Below are 23862 nucleotides of genomic sequence, written 5' to 3' on the forward strand. Positions count from 1 at the left end.
TATCTGTTGCGTCTATAAGGAGAAAATGGTTAAACTCTACTCATACTAAGAAAAAGTAGCGTCCATAAATTCAGAAAGTTGTAACAATTCGACTCGGATCGTAAAAAAATCATTTTAATTAAGTCAACGAATCATAAAAAGAATTGTATTAAATTAGCCAACCCTTAGAAATTATTTAAATTGGGTTAAATCAACAAAATTAATAATTAACTTAAAATAAAATAAGAATAATTAACAATTCAGCAAGATTATCTATAACCCATCTATACAGCACTTCATTATATTTTGAATTGCTTTTAGCTTTAAATATAAAGTTAGAAGGTTTATTTGACGAAATTCTTAAAGATTTATTCACGTCAAGGATTTTAAAATAATTTCTCTGTATTTTGGTTGAAATCTAAACTCTCCTAATACAGAGCCAAAGTAAGCATCTTAGAACTGTCATAGCTCTCTTAGAATAACAGGAGGTACGGAACTTCATCAATATATTTTGATTAATTTTTTGTGTCACCACATCTTTTAAAAAAAAGGGTTTTTTATCAGTTTCTATCCTATACATTACATTGTATGTACTATGTATTGTAGATGGCTTGTAATGAACGTTGAAATGGTTGAATCTCAGAATAAATGTATTTCTATACAGATCGGACCCAAATTTTGTGTGTGACCTAACTTATTTTAAGATTATAGAAAAGAAAACTCAACCATTCTTGTGATTGTGTAAGGGCTGTAATTGTTTACAAACATTCATTATTGAAGGTGGTTTAAATAAAAGGACTAAAATAGTTCTTGAAAATCTATTTTGGAAGCCTTGTATTTAATGAACAAAAACAAAGATGATAAAGTTTTGTTAGTTAATAGATAGTTTAGCAAAGAATTTTATTTTCCTGTTTTAGAATAAACGAATGACCTGTATTTGCCAAGAAAAATAATTAGATATCTTCGGATTCATTGGAATGTTAGTATTTTTGTTCCATCAAATTAAGTTAGCCTCTGCCAGAAAAAATATTTTTTTTAGTCCAGCTGACATTTTTATGCACTAAATAAAAGTAATATTGAAAGATGATATGAATGAAGTAAATTATAAAAAATCTGTCTATAGAACACATAATTGTGTGCAAAGAAAGAAAAGTAGATCCACACAAAAAATCTGTAGGAAGTGGTAAATTTTAGATAAAAAAGAGATTGAAGAGCTAGAGAGTAATCATTTGAAAAAAGAAAGCTTAGCGAGTTAATGATAACATTATTTTTAGTTATAATTAAAGGGAAATTATCAGGGAATAGGAATAAAGGGAAAGGAAATGGCGCCGGTCTGGCATGAGAAAGCCAGTCGCACTGCTTTGCAGACAAATTCGGTAAACCTTACACACACTCTTTTGGTACAGACACACAACATGACTACAGTCAAGGAAATTCCAGAACAAGGTTGTCAATTACAGATAAGCTTAAATAACAAGTAGTTTATTGTAAACTTTAATCAAATTATATTCTTTGCATGAAAATTTGGCTTATAGTGTTGACTTAAATATATAAATATTATACTAGATGTACATTAAACTTATTTTTAAGTAAACAATTAACAATAAACAAACGTATTCTCCTAGACTGTACAAATACCGAGATTCGTATGTACTGTATATACCTACAGTACACCCCTTCGGTTCGGTAAACTTTACACACACGCTTTTGGTACAGACACACACACATCGTTTCCGCCCCCTGGAAATTTTATTTTAGAAAACCAAGCGAAGATTTATTAGTGTAGGAACTACCAATAGGGCTATATTTTATACCAACCAAAGGATTTTTGAAGAAAAAAAAAATGGGCTAAAGCGCCATTATTATTAACCTCTTTATAGCTCTTTTCTTACACAGTAAAATTCAAAAAGAAAACAAAAATCCCTAATTTGCTTGAAACAAATCTATTAGTGGGGAAAAAATAATTCTAGGATAAACGGGGGTTTTAAGGAAATAAAGTTCCTCTGCTTTAACTTCCATTAAATAAATGAAACACAATCTTTTAGTAATAGTTTTATCTAAAAACAAGATTAAATTTATCCTCAAATTGTAATTAGATCAAGCCAAACTATATTTTAACATGGTAACAAGAAATATCATATTATATTTATTATTATCTTTCACACTAAACGGTTAGACTTAGTTACCATGCCCAAGTCCTGGGTTGCCCGTGGAATTTTTTAAAAAAAAATTTTTATAAAACTAAATTTTAATTGTAAAGATTTTTTTCTTAAATAGAAAAAAATATCCTTTGTTACTCCCATGGGTTCTCTCAAAAATTTTTAGCCAATTTGGTCCAGCCATTTGGCCAGCTATAGCTATAACATATATATATAAATATAGCGAAGAGGAATAGATTAAATGACTTGTTCTATGAAAAGACTTTATCTGTAAAATGAAATTATATTCAAGATATCAACAGTCAAAACAATTATGAAAATGAAATGTCCGATTGCCTAAATATTTGATTAGAACAAATAAGATTCGTTTTAAATTAGTCCAAACAATATTAAATATTCTCTAAAGTTTTTTATAAATCAAACCAAATCGGGAAAAAATGTTTCAAACCAAATTTAATCAAGAAAGCAAACCAATCAATCCGGTCATTTCTGACAATACCTGAAATAAGAGACCTAGATACTTACTACTTAGTAGAAACATTAAATTCTTAAATATCAACTGACATTTGAATTTGAACAAAATCATAATTTAGATAAAAGATGTGTAAATATTACACCAAGCAAAGAAAAGATTAAAGCAAGTAAAATACAATTGCATTATGCAACAGAATTTTTAAAAAATTCATTCTAATCCTTCTTTCAGAAAATAAGTAAAAATAACTGTTAAAATATGACACCTAGCCTTTTACTAATAGTGGAATAAGTGAAACGTTATTATTTACTTAGATCACACACCAAACAAAACGCAAACTGGGCAGGCTATTTAAAAAGTAGTGTCGTGTGTATGTTATGTTATTTTTTGCAAGGTAATTATGCGTATATTGACAATACAATTTAAAAAACTATTTTTGACATTATTTGTAGAATAATGTAATATGTTTGGAATCATACCAAACTAAACCACTACATTTGTAGGATTAATCTGATGTGTATGTATGGATTAAACCAAACTAAAAATCAAACTTAGACGTTATTTATAGAATCATGTAATATGTTGGACTATACAAAACTGAACCACTTTATTTGTAGAATTAGTGTGATGTGTGTGTATTACACCAAACTGAAAGCAAACTTAGACGTTATTTATAGAATCATGTTATATGTTTGAACTGAACCCTATACTTGTTAAATTATTGGGGTATGTATGAATTCTACAAAACTGAACCTTTGAGAGATCATTGCCTGGTAACTAACTCTCAACTGAACGCTATATACTTTATCCTCTGTCAGTGAACTGCAGATAACTGCAGTTCCTGCAGTATCGCACCGACGGCTTAGTTGAGAGTGACCTGCACCAGGAAACCCCCTAGATGTGATAACTCTCAGAAATATCACACAGAACCTAACCTTACTTACTCGCGACTCCGTCCATGTTTTCCCAAAGTAGAGGAGCATGAAGAATATTAAAGCTGAGACGGCAATAGCTGCGCAGGTTACAGGTCGAACCCAAGGTAGGTGCTCAGGGTTATTCCTCTTCATCTCACAATCTAAACACAGTATAATAAACAGATTTTTTCTCTCAATTGTATTAGTGGTGTTGGTATATTTCATAGAAAGATACTTTATAGATGGGACATTTCATAGACAGGACATTTCATAGACAGGACATTTCATAGAACAGGCGCTCTAACTCAATTATTTCCCCCCATGCCCATGGGAAATATTTTATGCCGCCCCAGTGTGTGTGTTTTCCCTCAGAGAGTTCCAGTAATTTCTTAATTCTTAATAAATCCTAATAGTTTTACTTTTCATCTATTCGATAAATTTAAAGTTTAAACAACCCTTGTTAGTAATAGAATGTGATTCATTCCTATCTTAAGAATGAAGTTTATTATGATTTTAAAATTGAATCACATTTTAATTTTTAGTCACAAATAACGAAACCATCGATAGTACTGAGATGGAATTTAAAGAATTTGAGCCGCGGTTTAAATCCGCCAAAACCCGGTTTAAATTAAGCGCCGGTTTAAATCTTGAAACATTTGATGCAATTTTAAGAGGAACCAACCATATTTAAACCGCGGCTTAAATTTAAACCGCCGCTCAAATTCTTTAAATTCGGCCACTGATAGTATTTTTTTTCTGAACTAAGGTATCCTCGGCCTAATTACCAGCTTGTCATCCCATCTTTCTATAATATATCTATATTTTTCTTGTCTGCAGATGGCTGAGTGAAAAATTTTAAGGTAAAGTTCTAAAGCAATAATTTAACATATTTTAAGCTCTTAAAATACTCAATTTTAATGCTAATTTATTAAAAAATTGAGGGGGGTCTCCGCCCCCTTGCACCCCCTTCTCGCTCACGAGTTTCGCTTGGTGCTAGTCTCACTGACTTCACAATTTTATTGGAAGTTTGACCCCCCTTTTCAAAGAGCTGGATCACCCCCTGGTTTGGAGTACATTATGCGAATAAGCTTGTGCAGAGCACTCTGCACCCCCTCCCTCGCTGCACCTATGTGAGACCTATGGTTGTATCCATCAATAATATTTCAGATTCAGCTTCTATGATGAATTGTTTGGCTAAATTTTATGAAATAATTATCTTTCTTACGACCAACCTTAAATTTGGCTTAAATTTATTCACATAGATCCAGACTACTGAGAAAAGTTTTATCAATTTTCAAGACTGGTTGGGTCGGCTTTAAAGTGTCGTAGAACTTTAAAACACTTAATATTAGCTGAAGTTTTAAAGAAGTAATTGAAAAGCTTTCATCGATTTTTAAGTAAGCGCGTGTCGTGCAACTATTAGATCAGTGCGCATTTACAGGAAAAGCTTGGGCTTTTTGTATTTTTGGCTATAAAATAGTTTTATTGTAATGATTTTGGTTCCAGACAAATTTGGTTTTTATCTGTTGAAAATTAGTAAAATNCCCCAGTACTTATTGGTTTAGAAAATGATAAGAGGATTAAGTCCCGGCTCAGGCTTATGATAAGACCGTAGAATTATTTAATTAAAAATTATTCAAATATACAGGCTTAAGACCGATGTATTCGTATTTGGTGAAGAGTGCAAATTGTAAATATCAAAAGTTTTTAATTAATTAAAAGTCTCGGAAATTAAATTCGTCGAGAGGAATTGAGTTCTTGTCACAAAATCAGATTTTCTAATTAGCATATCTTTGCAACCAAATGTTGTAAACCTTTGACATTTCAGACTTTTATTCTATTAGATCAAATAGATAGTTTAAGTTTGAAATATGAAAGGTTGCTTCAGCAGGTTGCAAAGATATAGGTATTAGAAAATTAAAATGACAAGAATTCAGGTCCTTCAAAAAATATTGGTTAACTCCTCTTTAATAACATTATTATTGTCGATTTGTTCATCTTGGTAATTAATCGAGTGGTGCCATATACTTTTCAGTAAATATTCAGAATATTATGACCTAAACACCTGGCCTTCACTTGGTTTTGCGTTATTTTCAAGCTGAACCCCGTTAAATAAGTAGCCCTACCTTAAAGAAAATGCTTAAACGCCCCTGTAGCTTTTGGAATTTTGCAAGTCTCAACGTGATACATATCGATTCATGCAGTGTGAAAAGAGGAGAAGTGATTATAGTTAAGGGTTCTTGGTTGCAGGAAAACAGGAACCTGTTCTCCTTTGACATTGAGAGTTTCCCAGGCATTGTTCTTTGCATAGAATATGTATATTNAACTACCAGGCCAAGTATGGATCTCTTTAAAGTATCTTCAGAAAGGAAGGGGAAAACGCCACAATCGTATTATATAAGAAATTAAGTTAATTAAAGTTGAATACAGGACAAAATCAGGGTTTTAATTTCTATTGATGGGCACTCATCAGATTAAAAAATAATTGGAACCTCTTAAAGATATTCGTAGTTTAGTTAATTCAAAGATGCGGAAATGAGAGAGGAAGCCACAAAAACTAGTTTCGTATTTAATTTCTTGTGATCAGAGAATTTTATGTAATACTCATTACTCATGTCAAACTCATAAATTGTATATTTTACTTCTAATATGCTTATATTTAAGCTAGTACGTTTGTTTAAATTTTTCTTGATTCAAGATTCTTCTTAAATTTTGCTTGTTTGTTTATTGGTCTTTTCTGACTTTGCTTTAAAACATTTCAGTTAAAAACTCACTATTTTATATTTTCTGATGTTACAACGCTTACAACGGGGCCTAAAATATCCATAATGGTTTGTGAGCGTATATATTACGCATATCCGTACCTGTGAGACAGATAACTGTTGAGTTGATGAGAATATACGCTGTGTTTCCACACTTGAGTCCACTAGCACAAACCTGGACCGATAAACTGGACCAGGGTCCATTTATCCAGCTATCCTGGTCCCTACAGGACAACTCCAGGCTGCAGTCCACCATGTTCTGGACCACAGGATGGACTGGACGGTTTGGACCAGGTTCCAACTAAGAGTAAAGGAGGACTGAGAGCCCGACCCCGCGGAAATATCGCTCTCTTCGTCCTTACGTACTCCCCACCCCATCCGGATACATGGCACGAATTTAGGCGATAACTCCGCTCAAATTAGGAATTTTCACGAAACGCATCTTTCAATTATGTTCCTCACTGGCTTTCCCTAATTCGACCTGACAGGATAAAATTATGATACATGTTCAAGTTCATATCTTTTTGAGATACTTAATCATTTTAGTATATTCATATCACTTAATCTTTATTTTTTCCAGTCTTAGACTGTATACTTCTTAATCATCTTAGTCGGGCTGAACCGTTACATGCAGGGCGTAAACAGGGGGCTGTGATGGGCTCCCCTATTGTACTTNCCAATGAATGTCTTATTTAAGTGTCTTATAATTTCTTTCTGTCAAAACTTTGAAATATGTCAATTTACATACACATATATATTTTTTCATTAGATGTAGTAAATTGGCAAAGCTTTCCCTGCAACTAGGCATATTTGATACTTGGTTTAACAAACATAAACTTAAACATGCTTTTAAATTAAACATGTAATATATTCCTTTTGCCTTTGATATAGTTTTTATGGGTTTATCATTCGGTTAGTTTTTTAAGATCGTATTTTAGTTTTGCTACGCGTGTTCATTAAACCATCTGCTTTAAGCTTGGATTTATTCTCTTTACATCATAATAAAAAATGTCAGGAGGAGGGCCCATAGCCTCGTAGCTTAGTTTAATGTTGGGGCGTATGGATCAGGATTTTCTAGGTTATGCCCCCCTAGAAAAATTGTTACTGCCCTTTCGAAAGATTTTAACCCCCATCATGATGTATAAATATCAAAATATAGGTATAGCCTTTTTTTCATTTTTGGCTGTTAAAAGCAGTTTCGAAAGAAGGCAATTCCAGTTGCAAAGAACAATGTACTCGTGACAAACATACTGAATAAATTCTGCACATGTCGGCACAGAAGTCTCATCCTTCATGGATAATCTAGTACATTTGGTTTATTTATTTTATTTTGTTTTGATAAACGTCAAAACTAACAAACCAATCTGACTAATTTTTGTGTTGAAAACATGACTATTGTCTACAGCATATTTTTTAATTATTTCTATTAATTCGCCAAAGAAAACAGGAAAACATCTTCAATTTTTCATTGTTATTGTCTGAAGAAAAGATTTAAATATTAATCAATAAGAAAAAGGTTTGATTATTACTAGAAAGCTGGAAGCTTAAAATTAAATAAATTATTATTTGAAGAAGAATAAACTCTTTTTCTGTTTATTCAGGAAAAGATAAGGAGTTTTATTTTCCGACCATTTATAATTCCCGCGCTATTTTTAGAGTAATTTTAGTTTTGGAGGGTCAAAAGTTGAAAATGATTGTTTTAAACTGAGTGGGTATTTTTCCGAAGGGGGGGGTGATTAAGTTTTAAGTAAAACCAGTTTCATTTTACATTTCTGTTATGAAGACTGTAAAATGTGGAAAGTTGGTTATATTACGCACCCCACCCCTCTTCAAATAACATTAAAATCATTTGACACAAATAGCAAGAAATGTTAATGGCGCAACTAGGGGGGGGGGTGAATCCGATTCCCCCCCCTCACTCGACTCTATCATGATCATGATTATGGACCATATCTTTTATCAAATTTTGCCAATTGAGAAAAAAAAATACCAAAAGTTTTCTGTGGCGCTTTGCAAATCATTTCTGATAGAATTTCTAACTTCTTTCTCTTTTTCAAAGTTAAAAAACCAGTCATTTTTAATCTATCCTCTCACAGTTACAAAAAAAAACATAATACATACATTTAAGGTTACAAAAACTGAGAAACTAAGAAACAGCATATTAATAAAGAAGAATATCAAAAAATAATGAGGATTTTAAAGAAGTATTAGGAGGTTTGCAGGCTATAAAAAGAGAAAACGGATCAGCCCCTTACTGAAAACAAGGGCAGAGGGACTACAGAAAGACTTTAAATAGTTGGACAGACGAAAAATAGTCAGTAAGTACTTCCAGGAACTATTTACTGCTTAGGACTACAAAGACCAACAATTAAGGGATTTTATAGTGGACAAAAAGGACTAGAGTAGATGAATTTCTACAATCTGCTGTATAGACTGTAATTTAGGGGGTCTATACACAAAGTGAATAGAATTCAACGAATTGACTAATGCCGTTCATTTTAGAGCTGTTGGAAGTATAATTTTGTTTAAACACAAGCCTATGAAGCCTATAGGATACGATAAGAAATCGGTAGATATATATTGAGCACAGAGCCAAACCTGCAACAACTGAAAAATTCAGTTTTTCGACTTCAAACCCCTCAAACAGTGCTTTTATTTAAATTTTTTTACATTTCCCCCCCCCCCCTTCAACCATTGAAAAATATAATTTTGCCCCCTTACAAAAGTGCTTGTTTCGCTCCTGTCTGTTCTATTCTTTTTCTGGAAAATTTTTATTTATCTATCTTACTGAATATTCAATGAAAGAAATCCGTCTTAATGGGTTTAGATTCTAGGTATTGATTACTCATATATCTTCATTTTTGATACATTCAATCTTTCATTCAATTCTTTAAAACTATTACCAATAAAGTATTGAAAATATGAAATCTAATTGATTTTTGATTTTTTTTATATACAAATTAATATTCTTATGATTGGAATGCACCATAGATTGCAAGATACAAAGGCAATATTTTATAAAATGCATTATATTTTTGTTCCAAACTGCAACTAAATGAATCTAATTGGAATGCAAGAGACCGTTTTGCATTCTTTTTTTTTCTAATATGTTTTTCTACAAAATTTCTAACCCTGAATTTTAAGTTTTTAGTTCGTTTGAATCCATTTTCTCCAGAACAATTACATATTAAAGTTAGGCACCCAATCAAAGTGCTTTTTATCTATTAATATTAAGTAGTTTTGTCTACTTGTTAAATTGGTTTATTCATTTTTTGATTAGCGTTTCCTAATAATCGTGTAGTTTTTATTCATTATTGAATATCGAGGAATTTTTTTTTATTAATTTTGAGATAGTTTTATTCAAGTACTGAAATTATGATACTTTTTAATTAATTAGAAGATTTATCCAATAACACCAGTTTTATTCAAGTATTGAAATTATGATATTTTTTGATTAATTAGAAGATTTATCCAATAACACCATGAAATGTTATTACATTGATATTAATCTTTTTTTAAAATTTATATCTCATTATCGTCTTATTTTTTGCATTTTGGTTCGAAATGTAAATATTTACTTTTGTTTTTATTCTTAAAGTGGATTCGTAAGTTTAAAATTTCTCTATTTTCCTGTTTTTTATTTATCTTGTTTTTAAAATCATATAATATTTCAGATTGTTAATATGGCCAGAAAAGGATCTATTTCATCCCTTTTCTCCACACAACCTGGATCCTTCCTAGAATTCGCAGACTCTACCCCAAACTCGAACTTGAACCCAACTTCAAATTCAAACGCAAGCTTGAAAGAAAAGACTGAGTATAAGAGATTAAGGAAAACATTTTCTCCAACATTGGTGATTTAAAGGAGATGACTAGTTTAGTTAACGGAATAATTTCCTTACATCATTTACTTGAAAGATCCTCTAAATTACGACCTGAGAATTATTTTATCCTTCCAATCTTTTACCGATTAAATGCTGAAGATGAATCAGAGAAAATATAAAAATTCAGATCACAAAGATTTAAATCTTTTTATGTGATTATACAATATGCAACATGGAAGAGCGGTAAGAATAAATTATTTTCTACAGTCGTCGTCGTATATATCAATACAATGGATTTCAAACAGCATGGATACCCAAATAATATGAAAACATAAAGAAGTGGTCAAACATCTCCTCTTTATTTACTTGTAATTTGAAAAAAGCTTCTTCGAGATCAAAACATAAAATAGAAAAGTCGTCTTCATTGAATTGATATAAATGACGACCGCTGTAGTTTTACGTAGAGTATCAAAAGATGTATTCATCTTGGGCGTATATAGGAATGTGTCAAAGTCCGTAGAATTACCCCCCCCCCCTTCGAACTATTATCACCACTTATTTTATGTCTCATTGCTAATATATATAGATATGGAGAAATGTTTTAGATCTGAGTTTGGTCGTCTACTCAGTTTATCCCGAAGTATTGAACTACTGCGGGTAGATACTGCTACGCTAGTTGCAAGGTTTTACATCTTCTTATTTACAATATTTATCTTATCCTATTCTTCTCTTCTCATATCCTTGCAATCATCTGCATTCCATTTTTGTAAAAAAAATCTTCATACATTTAAATGTCAAAAATATCACATTATTTAAATTTTTAAATTATTATTATGACCACGACCACGACCATGACCATGACCACGACCACGACCACTATTACGATTACGATTATGATTATGATTGATTACTATTAGCATTAATATTATTATCATTATTACAATTGTTCTGCTGTTTATTAGGAGTTTGTGTATAGTTTCTAGTGAGAACCTGGCTAGGGCGGATGGAAGAATTTACTCCGTCCCTAAAAACCATCCTGGAACCTGTCTACCCTACGACCAGGTTCTGGAGCTCATCCAACGGACTGGGAATGAACCGTGAACTATAAGCTCCCAAAGAGTCTGTAGATTTCAGTAAAATAGTTTTGTTCAGCAAAAATATTTTTGTAAAATTATGTCAATATTTTTTCGAAAACTCAAAATTAATTTTCAAGTGTTTTTTGGAGTCCAAATTTTATTATTAAATTGTGATTTTTAATAAAACGTTTTCATGCTTATTTATGTAACTTATTTAAAATAAAAGCATATATAATCAACCTTAATGCAGTACTACTAATTTAAATATTTTTTTAGAGATTTTATTCACGATGCAGACTTTGTAGACCATTAAACCCTAAATAGAGTTGAAAACTAAATATACAAGAATTATAAAAAGATTCACAGGGTAGCAGAGGCGTACACAGGGGGAGTCCCCCCGGAAAGAAATAAAATTAAGCCCTGTGTTCGCCCCTGATAGGAAGTCGTAGAATAAGAACGAAATCAGCGGAAACAGATTTGCTCTAGGCCTAATTCGACTGGGAGATCAGTAATGGTTTACAGGACGATACTGATTTTTGAACAGGTGTGGAAATTCATGGCAGGAAACCTGTTTAAGAAAGACTGTTCATTAAAAAAACTCGATTTATGCTGAGCTTTTCATATATTAAAAGTTAAAATATAAAACACTTGTTTGTTGTGAGTTTCAAGGATTAGACGGACGGGGGTTGCAAGGATTTGCAAGCTTAGGTTAGGTCGTCTCTGACACTATCTCTCAGTTATCAGCTGATCCTTGAGCTAGGAATAGAGACAAACATTTCTCCGCGTACAGTTTGGATTTGTCAGAGACACAACACTCAACCCGTCCTTCTCTTTGGTTATCATCTACACCATGGTAAGGGTTAACATCATTTAATTAATTTGAATTAAATTCTGTATTGTTAAAACGTTAATTTTATGGTTTTTGTTAACTGCGTAATAATGATAAACATATTTTTTCTAAATTTATTAATATATTTAAATGAGATATCTAATTATACATATATATGAGAATGTAAATCTGTTTCTTGATTGAATAATAAATTGATTTTATATATATCACAATTTTGATAAATTTCGCTTTTTAATTTAAAAGAACCTTTGAGAGTTTAAAGATTACAACAAAAGCCGGATTACATAGTTTAAAATAGATTCTTTGTTATGATATTTCCCCGTATGGAAAGTACTTTTCTTGTTTATTTTCGCCGATATTTTAAATTGTTTATTTTATGTTTTTTATCCTCTTTTCATTACTCTCCATTGTTAATATTAACATCTTTATTTTATTTCATAGTTCTTATTCCATTAACCTTTCTTTCTCTCTGATTTTCATTAATTTTGATTTTTTAAGTTATTTTTCTTATGTGTCTTCTAACACTTTAGCTCGTTAATTTTTTGTTCAATTTCGAATTATTTTCTCTCTGGATGTTAATAATTACAGAAAAACAGAACGTAAAAGCTTAACCGGCCTCTCCTAAATAAGTACACCCATTTTCCATATTAGTTCCGATGAAAAAACTAAATAGAAAAAAATAGGAAGGATGGGGGTATGATTGGCCCCTAGAAAATAATCACATAACTTGACCATGCCTAAGGGTTACACCTTCTCTGATTTTTCATTATGATTAGTCCATGACAAGTTTTTTGGTTCGTTTAAACTTACTGAAAAGTTGTATCTCCTAGCCCCATTTTATATTGTTTACAAGACCAGCCTAAAATTAGATCTCTACTTTAGGCTACAGTCAAGATACCAGAGCAGAAGGTGATTCTATGTGGAGAGTTTGGTGTTGGCAAATCTTCTCTGTTCAGGTCAATATATACATGGATATTTAGGTCAATATATACCTGGATATTGGGTCAATATATACCTGGATATTCAGGTCAATAAAAACTGGATATTTAGGTCAATATATACCTGGATATTCAGGTCAATAAAAACTGGATAGTTAGGTCAATGTATACCTGGATATTGGGTCAATATATACCTGGATATTCAGGTCAATATATACATGGATATCCAGGTCAATATATACCTGGATATTCAGGTCAATAAAAACTGGATATTTAGGTCAATATATACCTGGATATTCAGGTCAATATATACCTGGATATTCAGGTCAATAAAAACTGGATATTCAGGTCAATATATACCTGGATATTTAGGTCAATATATACCTGGATATTTAGGTCAACTCAACATTACCTAGATTATTTGGAGACAAATTTTTTAGTAAAAGAAATGTTTTTTTTTACAGCACACAGTTTAGGGTTGAAATCTTAATTCGAGACTTTTCATTACTTTACTTGGATCTGTATTCCGTCTTATAAATAATGTTTTAAATCAATCTAATAATTATTTCCATCATATAAGTTAAATTAATCTTTCTTTACAAAGGAGTGAGATAATTTTAGCTACAGACAAATTTTCTTCTGAAATGTAATTTATTAATTGTAGACGGTTTATGAGCAATAGCTTCACAGAGAGTACGGATAGAAAGAGCACGATGGGATTGGATCACTTCGGGAAGAAGTATACGGTCGGAGAGAAGGATCTGAAACTACAACTTTGGGATACAGGAGGTATAGTCTATAGAGGGAAGGAAAATGGATGGAATCAATGATACTTTGATATTTCTAATCCTTTCAATCTATATTTGATGTAAATTTTTAGGACATTGTTATATTTTCTAAATATTGTAAGTAAAATATCTTATCTATATTTTGTGATATTATCAAAGAGAACAGATTAGTAATCTCTGTTCTGTGTATATTATCTATGAAACTTCTTGATTATCTAGGTATGGAACGAGTTGCAAGTATAACCTCCAGTTACTACAAATACTCGGAGGCAGCTATCCTTGTATTTGCTCTGGACAACCCGGATACTTTTCATATACTCTCCCAGCACCTTCTAGATATTGTTACATACGCAGAGAACGCAAAAATATTCCTGTGAGTTAAAAGGATTTAGTTACCGGGGACATTAATTATAATTTATGCAACTTTGCATAGCAGTGTTATATATTTGGAAGGTGTGTTTTAATTTGTTAATTGTATTCGTTTAATCCTGAGAACATCGTCTATTTCAGCGTATAAAAGTATTTAAATGATAAGAAATTTGCAAGGTAAAATACCTTACACCTAATTTGAAGGTTATTTTGGCAGAAATAAATAAACAAAAAAACATAGAATGGATCAAATGATTCTAATACAATAGATGGCAACGTAGAATTTGTAAACTCAAGTACAGCAGTATTCTTACGTCACAAACAAGTGTCATCTTAGTTTTTGTGTCCGACAAAATTTTTAATAATAGTGATAATTTAAGAATGAAGTGCTTATTTAACAGTAAAATGAGTGCAATTTTATGAGTTCTTTATTTTCTGTTTTTAAACTTTTTATTTAATCTTGGAAAACATGTCATTTAATGTGAGAAAATTTGTTTTTTTGTTGCTATATTTGACACTTGTGACGTAGCGTGTTTAATTGATCTATTTCTCTGTTGCCGCCTATTCTACTTGATAATCTATTTGGAATGGATAAGAATCAAATTTAAAATGTTATTTGTTTTAACTATGAACTTGTTTTGAAAACTTTCAAACGAGAATACTGGAGATAAAAGCAAATTTGAAAAATGATGATTGTAAATATAATTTCTTTCTTCTGTTTTTAAGTATTTTCATCTAACTTACTTATACTATAGATGTGGAAACAAATTCGACCAGAAGTCCCGCATCGCAATCTCCGACTCCGACATGGAAGCGTTCTGTGAGCAGTGCCACAACCTAGTGTCTGGGATCTATAAAACCTCCTGCAGGACCGGAGAAGGGGTCGAGGAAATGTTCAGTGATATTGCAAAACAATTAACTCAAGTTAATAGGTAAAATTAAAATGGGTGTAATAGGATTATCCCCCCCCCCTCCCCCCCCGTTAATTTGATGACCTGGACCATAAAAATGAAAAATAGAAAGGGTTTTCACATGTTTTAATACTTTTCACCCAAAAATTCATTTATTTTTCCTCACATGAGGGACAAAAAATATATCATAACATCCAAGGGACAAAAAATGATTTCCAAAAGGGAGCTGTTATGATTTTTCAAGAAAATATGCACCCCGGAAAAGAAAAAATTGAATTAATTCTTTTTTCTTTCCCATCTTATTTTATTTAGAGATTAAAAGATTCAAGCTTTTAGATCCTTGCTCTATTTATAAATTCTTTATTTGTTTAGATCAAGAATGGAACTACAATCTATAGAAGAACGAAGTTTTCAAGTAAACACCTCCGCCCTGGCGGAGCCGGATACAGATGGCGGTTCTTGTAGTTGCTAACAGTAGTACTACCTGGACCATAGAGTGACCAGGAACTACTCCCTCCAGGAATATATCCGAGACGCGTTTATGGGGGAAGTGTAAATCATAAAAATTGCTAGGTTTGAGTGCTGAACAGTGAAGAAGATATGAACATTGAACAAGGATAATACAGGGTTCCTTTCAAAGGATGAGACTTCAAAGACGACTTTACAGAATTTATACAGAATTTATATAAGCCGAAGATATCGGGTAAATAGTTCTAGACTTTAGATTGTCGACATCGACATGTCGAAGACTAAATGTTTGCAAGGCTGCCTGTTTTTCTTACAGTTATGATTCCATGAAACTGTGAACTTTTTTCTTTCTGTGTCAAATCATTAAACAAGCCCAAAAAACTTTATTTAAAGCAGAGAACTTCACAGACTCTACCTTTGTGGGTAACACGGTACTGCAAAAATAAATTATGAAAAATCTCAGAAATCTCTTTAACATTATCTCCTTTGCAAGAGGAGCAATAGCAATAGAATCGTGAAAGATTTCATTGAACTGAAGATACTAATAACTACATCTTGTCCTGTGAGTCCTGTCTGTGTAATCAGTGCTCAGGGTAACATGCAACCTGTAATGCAACAAATCCCATCATACCGTCTTAACAATATTTCAAATGAAAATCCAGGCATCCAAGGAAATTACTTTTCTAATCCTTTGTTGTTTATTCTACGTAGCACTTAATACCGCTTCTTTATAATAATGACAAGATATGTATATAAACATAGTATACAATCAGTTGATAAAAGCAGTCGTTCGTCATAAATATCATTGAAATATATTTAAAACGAGACAGAAACAAAAGTGAATAATATCCAGAGCAGTTAACGCACCAAATGCACACATATTTTATACGCGCGTATTTAAAAAAGACGGTTAGATCAAATTATGCATTATGCATTTTATTTAGTTAAACTTCTTAATGTGTATATTATGTAAATTATTCAATAAATCAGTAGCCTTCACACATGTTTTTTATTAAATAATCAACAATTTTGTATTTCAGAAAACAACAGATGTTTTATTAAAAAATCAAGGTCGAACACATTTGTTTGTTTTGCAGGGATCGAATTTAATGAACTGGTGAGATCCCTGAACTACCTCCCACTGGTTCAAGTCCTGAAGCACCTATTCAAATCAGCTCGTGAATCGTTGTTTCAAAATTGAATTTGATTTTCCACTCTGAACTGAAGAAAATTTGACCCTTCGAGTTTCGAAAGTAATAACTAAGAAAGTGATCCTTAGTTTATTTAATAGACGTAGAAACCTGTTTAAGTCTAGTTTAGTTTGGGCAGATTTAATGCATGTACTTATGAATAATATAAAAGATGGGTTCTCTGTTCTCTGTTCTATTTTTTTATTTTAATGATATCGCATTTTTTTCTTGTATTGATTGATTTCTTTGATATTTTGTCTTTGATATTTTGTCTTTTTTCTTAAATTTTTTATTCATCCTTTGATATTTTTTGTTCTTTCTTTATTATTTGACAGATTTTTTTCTTGTGGGAAGCCTATATACATTTAACAACCTGAGAACTTTAGTTGCCCGAGGACTGCTGCTAGGGAAATAAATATCCCTCCTTTCTCGTGGTAAGCCCACTCTGCCTTGTTCTTATTGCCCTGTTTCGAGACCCCCCCCCAACGNCCTTGAACTCAACAAATATACATGAGCATATAATAACAGTTAAGGTCGTTTAAGTAGGCATCGAACATATTGTTTATAAAGGTTAAGGAAAAACTTCTTATCCCTGAAGTTGCCTAACCATGTATTTTCTCTCAAATCAAACCACGACAAAATTTTCTAAATATCTCGGTTTCAAAAACTTCTAAGAGACCTTGCAGAATTCATTGTGCTCTGTTCGTCTCAAAAATGATTTCCATATTCCTTTTTTTGACATTACTGAACCATGTCGGATTTTTTTTACATCTATGCAGTTAACTTAACTCAAATATTCTGGATTTGAAAAAGTCAATCGGCTGGCTATGGTTGAAATCAAATAGTAGTTACGTCCGAAGAATTTGAGTCTTTGCCACAAACTCTGATCTATTATATTTACGACCCAATGTCGTAGACCTATATAAGATATTTTAAACTATGATTTGTTATTTCAAAAAGTCAAAGTTAGAAATATCAAAGGTTTAAACCAACAGGTTTCAAAGATATAGAGGTTAGAAAATTCTAGTTTGCTACAGTTTCTTTGAATCCCAGTTTTTGTGAAGAATGATACTTCTGAGGCAACTTAAGAGATTTCCATTAGTTTTATTTCGTCAAGTTCCTGGTTCTCAGCCGCTTTGCTTCATTCCTTCTCTTTCCCCATATATAAGAACTAGGCGAGGCGCCTATCTTCTATTTTAATTTTGTACATTTTCTTTTTGTATTAAAAGTAAACCAAAAACAAAAAAATTTCGCGGATTTTATAAAAAATTTCGTGGATTTTATAAATTTAATGGACCATAAACATTCCCTATAGGGTCACACAAGTTTCAAATCTACCCAGGGGTTTTGTGAGGTTCAGGCGTTTTGATGTTTATTGGATACAAACAAAAAGACGGACTAACAGACAAGCAAAGTACATAGATAGTTAAACTGTTGACCTGCAATATTTGATTCTGATCAAGGTTTAACGAAAATTCCGAGTCGTCATTAAATTCAAAGTAGAGTTCTGAACGTTAAGCTATGTAAAATAATCTTAGCAAACAAAAGAATGCGGCGCACATGTTAATGAAATAATTACAGCGTATTTTGTGTAATTACTAGACAGCTTAGGCACCTGTAACTTGTGATAAATTACCAGGAATGAAAAGAATTCGACAAAAAATAAACCCAAGTACGTCTTTTATAAAGAAACATGGAAATTTCAAGATTCTTAAAACATGACTGTTTGTGAATAGTTTGGAAAGTCTTTTTTATACATTAAGATATAAATGGCTTTTTGCAGTTTAATTACTAAAACATGACTTCCACGTAATATTTTTTATATATATATATTTATATATATTTCTCTTTGGTATCAAAGAACTTAACAAATTAAGGAAGAAGACATTTAAACTTTTCACAAACTGTCATTTTTCATGGGAAACCCTGTCTGAAATATAAGTTACGGTTTATAAACTCTTTAATTAAAAAACATTAAAAGAATAAAAGTTTGGTTTAATATTTAATTATTTATTACAAAATGAGTTCAATCTAGTCTAACGTGCAAATATTTGTACATAATTTGGTGAGGCTAGTCCGCCGGTCAGTCAGTGGAACCGATCGGCTCGGAATCTCCGTTCGTATCTCCCAATCTACCTGGAGATAAACACAAGTTAAGATCATCAATTCAGACTTCAAGATCGAATCCAGTTTAGGTTGAAAAATCCGATTGAAAAAATGAGAATTTGTGCTCTTCATTAATTGCAAATAAACTTATTTTTTTTTAAGAAGCCCTCGCAAACCTTGCCATACTTTTACCCAACATTTCTGCATTTGAGGTTTTAATAAATACATATTTGTAAACTGAATGTAAACGTTGCTAAGCAAGTTTTACCTTCAGATTTCTTTTTAGTATCGCCATATATCAAGGAATGATAGTTTGGACTCACAGATCTATCCCGTCCTGTCTCCTGTTCATCCATAAACCTAGATAAATTTGTTAGAATTAATCCTAAACCTAGATATATCTTTCATAGAAAAATTTCTATGAAAAATAAATTTCTTTGAAAGACTTAATCCTAGACCTGGATAAAGTTTTTTTATCCTGAATTTTAAACCTAGAGCTCGATACATCCTTTGCTCTGATTTCATTAAAATTGTAAAACCAGGAGACAATCATATATTTTTTTCTCATATGTTAATCTTACTTTAGTTTGATGCGGTTAATTAATGAAAATTTGGAAATCAATCGACAAGTTTTTTCATCCTTCTTCATATTTTCCATCAAAATTTCATGTATTTCCCAAAATCCGCCTAAAAAAGATAATACCTTTACCTAACCTCAGCGGGAAGAAATATTTTTAAAGAGTGGTGCGGGAGTGAATGATTTTTTAGGAAAATATTTACCCCCGCAATTTTTATAGTATTTAAAAAAAACATTCATCTTCCTTATAATAAACTAGATATATTTATTACCTCTCCATGTAATCGGTAGTACCCGGATGTAGAGTATATTTTTTCTTCTCTATCCGGAAAGAATTTGCAAAAACATCATGACGCTCCGTCTTCTTCCACAGATAATAGAATTGAACCAGCTCTCCAACTGCTCTTGTTCCAACCTTCTGGTTTTGGATGTTGTAGAAATTCTTTCCGTAAACCCGCAAACCAGTCTCGAAAGCTCGGCACTCCTCCTCGGACCACAGAGACATTGTGTCCGCTGGCGGAACCGCATTCATCCGCTTGCGGCGTAGAGCTTCCTCCATATTATAACCGCACTGGAGGAGAAGGAACAATGCCTGAATTTTAAATAAATTTTAACAACTTTTGAGATTGTCTTAAAGTAAAAGCAGGTCATGTGCCTGCTAAGTCCAAACCCCTCACCACGACACCGTTTAATACAGGATCTATGTTTTTTCTTTTTTTTTTCGAGCAAACTTGGGAGCGGATACGAGAACAGCTTCTGCGCTATGAACAGTTTACCAGACACAGAGCACGGAAAGATATATATTTACTTCTGTAATGTTTTATTAATACTTCATTGTTTATTATGCTTCAGTGTATCTAAAAATATTTGATTGATTGATTGACATTTTATGGTCAACTTTGGAGGTGTTTTGTAAAGAAAATAAAAATTCTGTTCAATGTTTTCTAATCCCAAACCTGTTCATCATCCCTCACATGACTCCCATTTGGTATTCCGTTGACACCCATAGCTCCACCGGCTCCTTGGGTCTCCAAGGACTTGGACAGATACTCCTTGGCCACCTCCTCGGAGAGTCGGGTCGGATCCCACAGCTGTTTATCGTCATTCTCATAAGGCAGGGTATCATCATAATTACTTAATCCGGAGGGTACAGATGCCTGAATGTATAAAGAGAAATATATCAAGAATCTTTTTTGGTAACTTTTGGACATGATTTTCGTCACAGAATTGTTACAATTTAACATTACTTTATCTAATTATGTATTTTTTTTAAAAAGAGTTTAGAGTTCAATTCAGAGCCTAATATTATTAAATTATCACAAACTAGAAACAAAACAACTATCATATCATTCATCAAATGACATGAATGGCTAAGTTTCAATATCCTATAATATCCTAGTATATATATGAACCTGGTAGGATGGACCGATCATGATCGTTTTCTTCCAGGAGAAATCCTTTCCCTCCTCCGGCTCCTCTTCACTTTCCTCTTCTTCTTCCTCCTCCTCCTGAACCAACCCACCGGAGCTACGCAGACTCCGGCCCTCCACCGAAGACTCATAAAACCTGAATTAGTGATGTTACAAATGAATAAAACAAAAAAACCTGATGTAAGTATCATAATGTCTTTAGTTAATAATGATAAATTTAAACAAAATCTTACATAGACCTAAGGATTAATTTTATTCCTATTCGATAACCCATCCTACCCTGCAGGTGTAGTTTTAATTAAGGGATAAAGCATTGATCCTCAAATTTTAAAAGTCTCCACATTGACTATCCATAACAAGCGTTAAATATCTATACTAACCTTGCAAGCTCTGATTTTGGTTTCTTAACTGGAGGAGAAGTAGAAAAACTTCTCTTCTCTCCTCGTGCTTCAGTTTCAGGTTCAGACTCCGACCTCTCCATAGGAGACTCCTCTTTCTGCTCTTCTTCTACCTCCTCTTCATCCTCCTCCTCTTCCTCCTTCTTCTCCGGCTGTTTGTATCCGTAGAGTTTGAGTAGTTCCTCTATGGGCATATCTTGCTCCTTCTCCAGAGCATTGATCTCCTCTTGTTCATCCTCCTGTCCCAACTCCTCCTCCTCCTCAATAGTTCTTTCATCATCAAACTCATTCATAATCATCTCCACGGTAGGTTCAAACTCATTCTCATCTTCTAAACAAAGATTGATTTGTGAGAAAAATAAAGGAAAGATGTGAGAGATTTCTTGCACCAATAAAATTCCAACCAATTACCCACGTACCTAAAAGATACAATTAAGTAAATTTTTTTGTATTTTTTACGAAAAATAATGTTTCACATTAAATTTTCAACTCTGGCTAGGAATGGTGGTTTACTGGTTTTCTGTAGCCTGTCCTGGCCGGGACGCTCGGCCCACAAAAAAAAATCTTGGGGCTCTTACCGTCGTTTTGTTTATCCTCGTCTATCACAAGAGAATCATTTGTTCCTTCCTCTGCTCCGGTACGTCCTTTCTCAGTTCCGGTTCTACTTTGAAGTTCCGCTACACTCCGTCCATGTTCTACTCCAGCCTGTTCAACCCGTCCTACAGAGTTGACTTCGGAGAAACCTTTTTCTTCAGATCCTTCCATTTTGATCCTAAAAGTTAAAATACCCAAGCAATTCCAGAACATAAAGGACAAAATTGAAGAAAATCATATTTACATGTAAATTTACAAAACTTGTATTTTCTAAAATCTAAATTGATTAATATTATAAATGAATTTTTGTATTGTTTCAAATACTTGACAAGTTGACATCTTAAAGGGTCCTAAAATCTAAAAGTTTCACTTTAAATTGTTTATTTTTGTTTTCGCGTTATTGGCGAAGTGTAAAAGACTAATAAAACTAATCTGTTTTTAATCTTGTAGAAAACTTGGTAAAAGTAAGACGACAGCCAATTATTTTACTTTTATGAGTTTATAGAGTTGTCCTTGAGCCTAGAGTATGTAATATTTTACCACAAATAAGGCAATAATAACAATTATGAAGGTCAAAATATCTTTGGATAATATATCTTTGGTCCTATTTTTAAAGAAAAGTGTTTCTAGTGTTATATCTTCTTTCGATTTTTACCGATATTAAGACAAAAGCAAAACTTCGTACGTTCAATGAATCGTAAAGGTTAGAGCTATTAATTTTCAACCAAATTCAATTTGTTGAAATCAATTCTTTTCAGAACACTGTTATTGTCTACGAGTTGCCGTTAAGTATTTTAAAAACGTAAAATATTAAGGTTTTTTATTGTTTTCTTCAGTGTTTGTGTTTTAATGGTAGACTCGAGCAGATTGCCTGCAGAGACTAATATGTCTCCAGGTAGACTCGAGAGCAGTACTAAATCCAGCTGAGTTAGGAGAGTCAGGACTCAGGACGAATGAGAAGCGGAGAGAGGAGAGAAACACTAGCTCTCACCCATACAATATTTCAACAATTTAACTCAGTTACAAGTGGCTTTAGAGAATTTTTAGCTATTATTTGATTTAAACATCTTTGATTTTTTCATTTTCAATCTTTTTTATCATGTGCGTTTCTTGGAATTTTAGCATATTTTATCAGGTCACAACCCCTTACCAAGGGGTTGGGGAGGGAGGGGGGTATGTCGAGTCATGCTTAGTATTTTTTTGTCAGAAGTTGGTATCTTATATCATTATTAGAAATAAATCAAATTTTTCGGATTATTTTAATTATTTTCGGAATTCGGGGATTATAAAACTGTTCTAAAATATGTCGTGACCTAACAATTATATTGCATTGTGTATATTTGTTGTAAAAAGGCATCCCCAGCTTTGAGGAATAATTTGTATCATAAAATTATGTCTCTTATATACCACCGAATTGGTTAATTTCACAACTTTTTTGTAAATATATATTTCGGCAGTTTCGATCGATATTTTTGCCTATATTTCCAAGTTTCAGAAAACACAAGTTTGTGTTATTTCACCGTTCCTCCATATATTTGGTGAACCCAGCTCGCTCAAGTTTCCAGAGAATGGAGTGATAAAGTAGAACGTAGTTTACGAAGAGAAGGGTCTAGGGTAGGGATGGAGCTCCGGGTAGGGAATAAGTACAGGTTGGGTCGGAAGATTGGAAGTGGATCCTTCGGAGATATTTATCTTGGGACGAATATATCAACAGGAGAAGAAGGTAAATAAGTTCTTGGGCTGCCTGTTTCTATCTCATTTTTTTATTTTTGGTATTTAATGGTAACTATAATTTGTTTTCAATGCAAATTCACACCTTTTATTATAGTTAATTTTTTTTCTGATTTTTTACTTTTTCCTCTTTGTTATTCTCTCTGGTTCCACAAGTTTTCTTCTCCCTCTTCTTTAATTCTTCCTGAAGGATTACATTTTGTTTATGAATCATCCACCTCCCCTTTCTCAAGAATAATTTTACTCTCTATATAGTACGAAGTTTTGTTTATTATTGATGATTTGGGATCTGTCCTAGAGAACGATTTTTTAACACCCCCCCCCCC

At 32.4% G+C, this 23862-nt stretch overlaps 4 protein-coding genes across 4 annotated transcripts in view; 2 read left to right on the top strand and 2 right to left on the bottom strand.

Moving 5' to 3' along the window:
- LOC111711005 (uncharacterized) overlaps positions 1–6941 on the bottom strand; it is a gene marked incomplete in the record, with an annotated part of 9702 nt that extends 2761 nt beyond the window's left edge. The window contains 2 exon segments of the mRNA XM_023485224.1: positions 3555–3685; positions 6389–6941. Coding sequence (XP_023340992.1) covers positions 3555–3685; positions 6389–6542 — 285 coding nt within the window.
- Positions 6942–9961: 3020 nt separating this feature from the next.
- Positions 9962–11425, top strand: LOC111710981 (uncharacterized). Its single transcript, XM_023485192.1, has 3 exons — positions 9962–10118; positions 10716–10793; positions 11073–11425. The coding sequence occupies exons 1-3, from the start codon at positions 9970–9972 to the stop codon at positions 11209–11211; spliced, it is 366 nt and encodes a 121-aa protein (XP_023340960.1). The 5' UTR covers positions 9962–9969; the 3' UTR covers positions 11212–11425.
- Positions 11426–11753: 328 nt separating this feature from the next.
- Positions 11754–16509, top strand: LOC111710979 (ras-related protein Rab-2A). Its single transcript, XM_023485191.1, has 6 exons — positions 11754–12039; positions 12919–12992; positions 13639–13763; positions 13982–14135; positions 14887–15063; positions 15415–16509. Exons 1-6 carry the CDS (start codon positions 12037–12039, stop codon positions 15512–15514), a joined length of 633 nt encoding a protein of 210 aa, XP_023340959.1. The 5' UTR covers positions 11754–12036; the 3' UTR covers positions 15515–16509.
- Positions 16510–18694: 2185 nt separating this feature from the next.
- LOC111710982 (mesoderm induction early response protein 1) lies at positions 18695–22195 on the bottom strand. The gene is made up of 7 exons (XM_023485193.1): positions 21790–22195; positions 21194–21542; positions 20796–20949; positions 20340–20540; positions 19656–19975; positions 19075–19166; positions 18695–18836 (listed from the first exon to the last, which is right to left on the bottom strand). The coding sequence occupies exons 1-7, from the start codon at positions 22016–22018 to the stop codon at positions 18784–18786; spliced, it is 1398 nt and encodes a 465-aa protein (XP_023340961.1). The 5' UTR covers positions 22019–22195; the 3' UTR covers positions 18695–18783.
- Positions 22196–23862: the final 1667 nt, after the last annotated feature.

The sequence above is a fragment of the Eurytemora carolleeae genome, unplaced genomic scaffold, assembly GCF_000591075.1.
Source record: "Eurytemora carolleeae unplaced genomic scaffold, Eaff_2.0 scaffold610, whole genome shotgun sequence".
NCBI lineage: Eukaryota > Metazoa > Arthropoda > Copepoda > Calanoida > Temoridae > Eurytemora > Eurytemora carolleeae.

Coding starts and splice junctions, on each gene's coding strand:
- LOC111710982 (XM_023485193.1), bottom strand. CDS start 22,018: ATGTTCTGGAATTGCTTGGGTATTTTAACTTTTAGGATCAAAATGGAA. Junction 19,167..19,655: donor ACTACCGATTACATGGAGAG/GTAATAAATATA, acceptor AAATTTATCTAG/GTTTATGGATGAACAGGAGA. Junction 18,837..19,074: donor TACTAAAAAGAAATCTGAAG/GTAAAACTTGCT, acceptor GTTTATCTCCAG/GTAGATTGGGAGATACGAAC.
- LOC111710979 (XM_023485191.1), top strand. Junction 12,993..13,638: donor GGCAAATCTTCTCTGTTCAG/GTCAATATATAC, acceptor TATTAATTGTAG/ACGGTTTATGAGCAATAGCT. Junction 13,764..13,981: donor ACAACTTTGGGATACAGGAG/GTATAGTCTATA, acceptor TTGATTATCTAG/GTATGGAACGAGTTGCAAGT.
- LOC111710981 (XM_023485192.1), top strand. CDS start 9,970: ATGGCCAGAAAAGGATCTATTTCATCCCTTTTCTCCACACAACCTGGA. Junction 10,119..10,715: donor ACTGAGTATAAGAGATTAAG/GAAAACATTTTC, acceptor GAAATGTTTTAG/ATCTGAGTTTGGTCGTCTAC. Junction 10,794..11,072: donor ACTGCTACGCTAGTTGCAAG/GTTTTACATCTT, acceptor GCTGTTTATTAG/GAGTTTGTGTATAGTTTCTA.